This window comes from Myxocyprinus asiaticus, chromosome 25 (assembly GCF_019703515.2).
Source record: "Myxocyprinus asiaticus isolate MX2 ecotype Aquarium Trade chromosome 25, UBuf_Myxa_2, whole genome shotgun sequence".
NCBI classification, from domain to species: domain Eukaryota; kingdom Metazoa; phylum Chordata; class Actinopteri; order Cypriniformes; family Catostomidae; genus Myxocyprinus; species Myxocyprinus asiaticus.
This window is the reverse complement of record NC_059368.1, coordinates 32648797-32657202: the sequence shown is the minus strand read 5'-3', so window position 1 is coordinate 32657202 and position 8406 is coordinate 32648797. Positions and strand designations below refer to the sequence as shown.

Here is an 8406-nt window from a genome sequence, read left to right as displayed (position 1 = left end):
TAAATTCTCCTCTCTAACCAGTAGGTGGCGATATGCATGAATAATGCAAATCGGCAAAAATAAAAGAAGAAGAATGTGGAAGTACATATGAAACTTGAGATTTACAGTAAAGAAGGACTTAAATATTTTTTTATTTTTCAACATACCTATAATATCGCTACTGAAGACATGGATTTAACCACTGAATTTAAACAGTATGGATTACTTTTATGCTGCCTTTGTGTGCTTTTTGGAGCTTCAAAGTTCTGGCCACCGCTCACTTGCATTGAATAGACCTACAGAGCTCAAATATTCTTCTCAAAATCTTTCAGCAGAAGAAAGAAAGTCATACACATCTGAGATGGCATGAGGGTGAGTAAATGATGGGATAAATTTATTTTTGGGTGAACTTCATTTGTGAATGGTAGACTTATCTATCTACACTTGTCTCTGCCAATCGGTTGTTCATTATTCCCAGTGCACCAACCCCTTCAGAGAACTCATTGTGCCGTGAGCTGGACCCTAATTGGCGAGGATGCCCATTGGCCATCTCTGACAGCTGCTTCTGCATGATGGCCAGATTAACTTTATTAGCTGCCAGAAAGTCTTTCATGGAGATCATCTCTCCAGACATTCGGCGTCCATCCACCTCACTATCATTGACTGCATCGGTCTCGATGGAGTTGTCATGATGGGTTCTCAGCTGCCCAGGTGCCACCACGTTCCTCCGTGGATGACGGTTCCCTCGGCCTGGGCACCGGCAAGGAGTCTCCAGCCTCTGCAGAAGCCAGTTGAGAACTTGTTTAATAACGATGGAAATGACGTTGAACAGCGAATAGATGCAACACACCCCTGTTAGGATGAAAAGGAAGTTTCCCACCCTATAGGCAGCCTGTGCCTTGTACATCTCACGCTGGTTGCTCACCATGTCCCCAAAGCCGATGGTGCTGAAGGCCACGAAACAGAAATAGAGGGAGTCTAGGTAGTTCCAACCCTCCGCTGCGGAATACAATGCAGACGCGCAGCAGGAGACCAAGATAGCGGCGACTCCTAAGATGAGCATCACACAGTACACCGAAGGCTTCCAGCCTGCCAAGCTGTCTGTGCGACGCTCTCTGCAGCTGGTAGAGGAGTGCCAGCAGTTTTGAGGTGGCCCGGCTTTGCGCTGTTCTCTACGCTCATGGCAGAACTTCAGAGTGAATGCGATCACGGTGATAACACGTTCCAGGAAGAGATTAAAGAACAAAATGGTGGCAGCACAACCAATAAGCCCATAAAAGATCAGGAATATCTTGCCTGCGATAGTGACAGGTGTTGTCATCCCAAAACCTGTGCCAAACACACAGAAACATTGAAGATGTTACATTTCTACACATTTCAAGAAATTACCAACTCTATCACAACAAGCAACAAGCATTGTATTTATTTATTTTTTTATTTTTTTTTACCAGTAGCACAATATAAAATACTGGCTACAATAAGAAAGTGTTCTATTTGAACCTTACCACACTGCCACTTTACAGCGCCATCTTGTTGCTAAACAATATTTAAAAAAGTATTTTTCTAATTTTGAAAATTATTATGTATGCCACATTTATGACTTCATATTAAAGGTATAGTTCCCCCAAAAATGAAAATTCTCTCATCATTTACTTACCCTCATGCCATCCAAGATGTGTATGACTTTTTTTTCTTCTGCTGAAGGCAAATGAAGATTTTAGAAAAAATCTCAGCCCTGTAGGTCATCACAATGCAAGTGAATGGTGACCAGAACTTTGAAGCTCCAAAAAGCACATAAAGGCAGCATAAAAGTAACCCATAAGACTCCAGTGGTTAAATCTATATATTCAGAAGCGATATGATGTGTGTGGGTGAGAAACAGATACATTTTTAAGTCCTTTTTCTCCTCCCTTGCCAGTAGGTGGCGATACACACTAAGGATGTGAATCGGCAAAAACAAAAAAGAATGTGAAAGTTAAAGTGGAGATAGTGAAAAGAACTTAAATATTAATCTGTTTCTCACCCACACAAATCATATAACTTCTGATTATATAGATTTAACCACTGGAGTCGTATGGATTACTTTTATGCTGACTTTATTTGCTTTTTGGAGCTTCAAAGTTCTGGTCACCATTCACTTGCATTGAATGAAACTACAGAGCTGAAATTTTTTTTCTTAAAATTTTCGTCATACACATCTGGGATGTAATGGTGATAACTGATGAGAGAATTTTCATTTTTGGGTATCCCTTTAATTGAAAGACTACATAGAACATTTGTAGTCATATTTTTCACTGCAGAACCACTTAAAATTAAATAGTGAAGGTAAAAAGGTGATTGAAATTGTAACATGACCTAGGATATACACACTTTCCCTTATACATTCATATACATTTTAACTTAAAATCTTGATGGTAATAATTACAAAAATATCCATTGACACATTATGCGTCAACTACCCCTTTGTTATTTACTGATATTGCTAAATTAAATATAAATTAATGTAATATTTTCATTGCTTGTCACATTCAACACGGTTGAAGCTAAATTTCCTCAACATACCAACTTAATTTTTTAAGCAATATTTACATTGTGCTTTGCCATACTAATTCCATTTAAGTAACCTGATATATGCTATATAGGCATAAACAAGATCATGTTTGACATAGCAGATCATATGTGTTGTCCCTACTAATCAATACCATCCAACTACTATGGACCTTCAGTCTGTTGCAGAACTACAAATGGATTAGCAACTCCAGCTGCTGTGCCTTGTCATATTGCAGCAGGAAGCTGGGTTGGGACTAATTAGAAACTGAGCTTTGATTGTCCCTTAATGAGCGGCATGTGCACCAAATCCCTCATGAACCCCCAATCACCTCTACCATTCAGACAACTCTACTTTGCCCTCTGCTCAAACCACTGGAAACAGGTTGCTATTGGTGACGGCCAGCTTACCTCTGATGTTGTGTGTGTGTGTGTGTGTGTGTGTGTGTGTGTGTATTATTCATTTTACCCATTTCTCATATCAACTGATACATGTTCTGACACTTCATGCATGTAAATGTCATCATCTAGGGCTCCTGCAGACTTTTTGAGAAAGGGATTCACTTTTTATAGAGATTTTTTAATAGAGAATTTCATTTTAATTAACTCTACAAGAGCAAGAGTGAACACTGTAACATCTTCTGGCATATTTATCAAGATATTGTCCCACTCTGCAGCTAGTCTATATTTTGTCAGAAGTTCATAACCTGAATTTAGAATCTTGGTATCAAAAAAGATAAACAACACTGTTCTATTTAATATTTTGGTTCACTTTATGAAAATATAGAAATTAGGTGCATGAATTTAGGACTTAATGCACTCACAATTAGGTTCCCCTTACGTAAGTTTCCATATTATTTTACTAGAATGATTTAAAACAACTAGAAAAGAATAAAGTGAAGTAGAGTTTAATGGTAATCTATTAATCTCTCTTTATAATATTCCCTTTGTTAAGGGTTTATAAAGGGGTTTGTTCATAATAAGCCATTTATAAATGCATAATAAATTACTTATATGTGCTTATAACAACATGAATAAAAATGGAGACTGCAATACTTGCCAAATAGTGAGCCATAATACCTCACATGTTATAAATGTTTAATCAACATAAGTAACCTAAGAAAACATACCTTAATGTAAAGTAGACACAAATGAAGAACTTATTAAGGGGTAGCTAACATTAGAAACCTATGTCCATAATGTTCAGTATAGCCTAGGTTTATTGGTCATCAAGCTTTATTATGATACATGCTGTGAATGAGCATGTGTGGTGTAATGTATAAAATCATGGAGATATGGGTCAGGAGCTTCAGTTAATATTCACATCAACCATCAGAATGGGGAAAAAAAATTATTTCAGTGATTTGGAGCATGGCATGATTGTTGGTGCCAGATGGGCTGGTTTGAGTATTTCTGTAATTGCTGATCTCCTGGGATTTTCACACACAACAGTCTCAAGAGTTTACTCTGAATTTTGCCAAAAACAAAAAACACCAAGTGATCAACAGTTCTGTGGACGGAAATGCCTTGTTGATGACAGAGGTCAATGGAGAATGGGCAGACCGGTTGAACTGACAAAAATGCTACGGTAACTCAGAAACTGCTCTGTACAATTGTAGTGAGCAGAATAGCATCTCAGAATGCACAGCATGTCGAACCTTGAGGCGGATGGGTTACAAAAATAGATGACCATGTCGGGTTCCACTTCTGTCAGCCAAGAACAGAAATCTGAGGCTGAAGTGGGCCTACCATTTGTGTTCCTCAGCAGAAAACCAGATTTGTCAGACCAGGCGATGTTTTTCCAATCATCTACTGTCTAGTTTTAGTGAGCCTGTGCCCACTGCAGCTCAGTTTCCTGTTCTAAGCTGACAGTAGTGGTACCCGAAGTGGTCTTCTGCTGCTGTAGCCCATTCGCCTCAATGTCCCATGTGTTGTATGTTCAGAAATGCTTTTCTGCATAAAACCGTTATAATGTGTGTTTATTTGGGTAACTGCCACCTTCCTGTCAGCTTGGACCAGTCTGGCCATTCTTCTCTGACCTCTGTAATTAACAAGACGTTTTTGTCAACAGAACTGCTGCTCACTGGTTGTTTTTTGTTTTTAGCACCATTCTCTTTACACTCTAGAGAGAGTTGTGCGTGAAAATCCCAGGAGATCAGCAGTTACAGAAACACTCAAAGAAGCCCGTCTGGCACCACCAATCATGCCATGGTCTAAATCACTGAGATCACATTTTCCCCCATTCTGATGCTTGATGTGAACATTAACTGAAGCTCCTGACCTGTATCGGCATGATTTTATGCACTGCACTGCTGCCACATGATTGGCTGATTAGATAATTGCGTGAATAAGTAGATGTACAGGTGTATATAATAAAGTGGCCAGTGAGTGTAAATCATGATCTAAGGCAATTTATATTTTTGATTTAAGTATGAATAAATGTATTTATTAAGCATTTATAACATGCAAATAAAAATATTCACTTTTTGGCGAGTATTGCATGAAAGTCTCTATTTTTTCATATGGTTATAACCACATATCAATGATTTATAATGCATTTGTAAATGACTTATTAGTCATTAATGAACCCCTTTATAAACCTTTAACAACGGGAACATTAATGTAAAGAGCAACACTAAAATAAGGTTCCATTTGTTAACATTAGCTAATACATTAGATGTCATGAACTAAAAATTTGCAATATGCATTTTACAGAAATTATTAATCTTTGTTAATGTTAATTTACAAAAATTGTTAATTAGTTCATAGTGCCTTAAAGAGGCATTCAGTAATTCTCTAGCTAGTGTTAGCATTGCTCTTCTTCGTGTATTTTAAGTACCAATGTTACAGTGGTGTTAGACGCTATACTGACATCTTACGACGTAGATCAGCATGATCGTCTCTGCTGCCCCCATCAGCTTCGGAATATCATTTGCATCTGTTGCATTTGAGGTAATTTCTAAAGTTATTTATTACTACTATAATATAATTGCTTTGCCTAAAAACAAACATCAGAAATCAAGTGAACATGCTTCTACGGTTAAGGACAGATTATTATTGTCTCTCATATCAATAATCTTCGGAGACAGTCTACGTTTCACGTTATGTCTAAAGACAGTTATGACCTTTATTAGAGAACTGCATAGCGTAACATAAACCTCAATTATCTAGCATGTCCATGAATACTGTATTTGAAGAACTTGTTTCGTTTCCAATCAAACCAATGTCATGGGTTACACAAAATCCACAACAATCGCTGTGCCAAGCTGCTAAATGAATGAAGACGTATGCCATTTCATAGAGGTGGAGGTAGATGGGCCCCCCTTTCAATAGCTGTGATAAGAAAGAAAATTACACATTGCTTTCCATTTGCGTTTGTAAACACAGCTGAAAACTGTCCATTACTAACATATGTTGACAACACATGTCATTTTAAAAAGTTCGAAGGAAACTTGAATGAGTTTTATGTAAATTCCTCTGATACTGTTTTAGAGAGTGGTCTAAACAATTAATAATGTCTTATCTGTCCAACAAAAAAGAAGCAACCTCGGCATCACTACTCAGGTTTTTCTCCGTCATCAATTTTTTTTCCACCTTGTGTATGTTGTACCCATGTTTACTCTAGTTTTTTGCCTTTGCCGGTCTTTCTTTCTTCTTGCTTCAGGCCATTTTCACTTCTTCGGCAGTACAGCTACTGAATCTCCTGTTGTCTCTGCTTCTAAAGCACGATAATAAATATGTTCCATTGTATTCTTTTCGCTCTTCGCATCACCAAATAACACTGTTCTAAGTGTGACACTCCTGTTCCACCCGCTCCGTACGGGACACAAACCGTTATCTCTGGCATGGGAGGCGGGTGCGCTAACAAGGAGGCTAAAGGCTACAGCCTCTAGCATCCGTCGCAAGTGCATCTCTTGAGGTCAGGAGAGTGAGGTTTTATACACATTGCACAGCTATCTATTAGCTGGCCACCTTACACTCACCCCCCTAAACCTCACTCCCATCCGGGTCACGGCACCATTGTGACGCTCCTGTTCTACCCGCTCCATATGGGACTCGAACAGTTTTTGTTTAGTGAAACACGGTGGGTCATGTGATTTCAACATGGCAAAACACATTGAAGGGGTGACCTGCACCATGTAGAATAAAAACACTTTTTTTTTTTTTTATAGAAAACTATTATGAGTACAGTCTTCACCTCATATGAGTGTACACCATTCAGATCACTCTTCACAAAAACACTATTCATTTGTTAATGTGTAAAACTTTTTAAAGTTTTCCGCGCACTGCCAGTCGACAGACTGAATGGAAATAAGATCCGATGCATTTCATATTCACATTACCTGTTGCAAAAACAAATCTGACACATACATGCAGTAAATTATGTTGATGCTAAACGCGAAATGCGCACGGGTGGTTTCAACAGATGAAACCAACATCAAACGAACAAGATGATTTTCTGATAGAACTGAAATGCTACAAATATAGATTTTCGATTGCTATTGTACGGAATCACTTAAATCAGATGTTTATGTTAACTAAACCGCTGCACCCGATGATATCTAGGCTACATCATAAACACTTGCATTATAATCTGACTTTAGTGTACTTAATCAAAATGGTATGGTTTTATTCTGTTAAAGCACCATTAACCTGCTGACTAAAATCTCTAAAACAGACTACCACATAAGTTATAGACTAATGTTGTAATGTGCGCGTTTTTGTCTTAATAAGACGTTAAGTCTTAGGGTCATTTAACTATTATCTTGCTAACGGCATCTGTTTCATGCGTCTCACCTATGGTTGAAACCACCGTACCGACAAAATAAAAAGCCCCCGTAAAATCCCATCGAGGTCTGATTGCGTCCACCCGAATCCCGGCCACATTGGCCTCCTCATAGTTCCTCAGAAAATTCTTCAGGTCGTCTTGACTCAGGTTGTACTTCTGGGTGAACTGCTCGATCCTCTGAGCCCATCTCTCTTTGGCGAGCTTCTCTTTCGGATGCTCCAGGGCTGAAAACACCGCTGCCCCACATAACAGGTAGACGATGATCAGCAAAGCCAGCATGAGAAATCTGGCATTATCTTCATTCAGGGGACCGATGCCGTGGCAGCAGCATCCACCCCGGCAAGCCATTATTTAATCGGAATATTATAGCAACAGATGCGGGTAAACCACCACATTGTCTCCAGGTTATCATGGATCATGCATCTTTCTGTTCAGTCCAAAAGTCTACAAGCTGGTGCAAACGACACGATACTGTACTCGAAATGGCCAGTTTCTTCTGGAAAACATCTCCCAACATGATGCTTTTTCTCTCCAGTGCAGTGGTGGGCTGTCTGACCCCAACCTCTCCAAGAGCGCGCGTGGATCAAGCTCAGCGCGTAACTGAGTTGGCGTCAGATCAGACCACAGGGTCTACACACATACACAAGAGTTGTAGATTGTCGTGTTGGCATGGGGCGTTAGGCATGTTTGCAATCTTTGATCAGATTTCGCTCTGGGAATACATCATTGCGATCAATAGTGTTTGACCTTTTGGATCTGGTTGGGAAATCTTCAGCATTTGTTCTGGAACGTCCAGAAACGCGTTCTGTAAATGTCACCGTTTGAAGAGGGAAACAAAAATGCATTATGCATTTAAGACAGACAGACAGAGAGCACGAATATTTATAGATCCGGACCTAAACTGTCCGATCGATCGGTTTAAACATTACACAGAGATTTAAGTCTGATGTATCGCGTTATTTTTAACGCTCACAACGCACTCGTCCATAGAAAGTTTCCAGGATCTTGGACATTAAAACGAGTTTTAATGGTGCGGTATTGAGGTGGTGCATGTGCATTTTAACGATTTCATTTAAACAATATTTTGGTAT

The 8406-nt window shown here is 39.1% G+C and overlaps 1 protein-coding gene across 1 annotated transcript; it reads right to left on the bottom strand.

The window, feature by feature from the left end:
* Positions 1 to 259: 259 nt before the first annotated feature.
* LOC127416102 (potassium channel subfamily K member 13-like) lies at positions 260 to 7739 on the bottom strand. Its single transcript, XM_051655250.1, has 2 exons — positions 7324 to 7739; positions 260 to 1308 (listed from the first exon to the last, which is right to left on the bottom strand). Exons 1-2 carry the CDS (start codon positions 7661 to 7663, stop codon positions 410 to 412), a joined length of 1239 nt encoding a protein of 412 aa, XP_051511210.1. The 5' UTR covers positions 7664 to 7739; the 3' UTR covers positions 260 to 409.
* Between the last annotated feature and the right edge of the window lie 667 nt (positions 7740 to 8406).

Bases quoted from the DNA above. Each gene is read 5' to 3' on its own strand.
- LOC127416102 (XM_051655250.1), bottom strand. From the start codon at position 7,663: ATGGCTTGCCGGGGTGGATGCTGCTGCCACGGCATCGGTCCCCTGAAT. The intron at 1,309-7,323 runs GTGAGACGCATG...TGTTTGGCACAG, and splicing joins TACGGTGGTTTCAACCATAG to GTTTTGGGATGACAACACCT.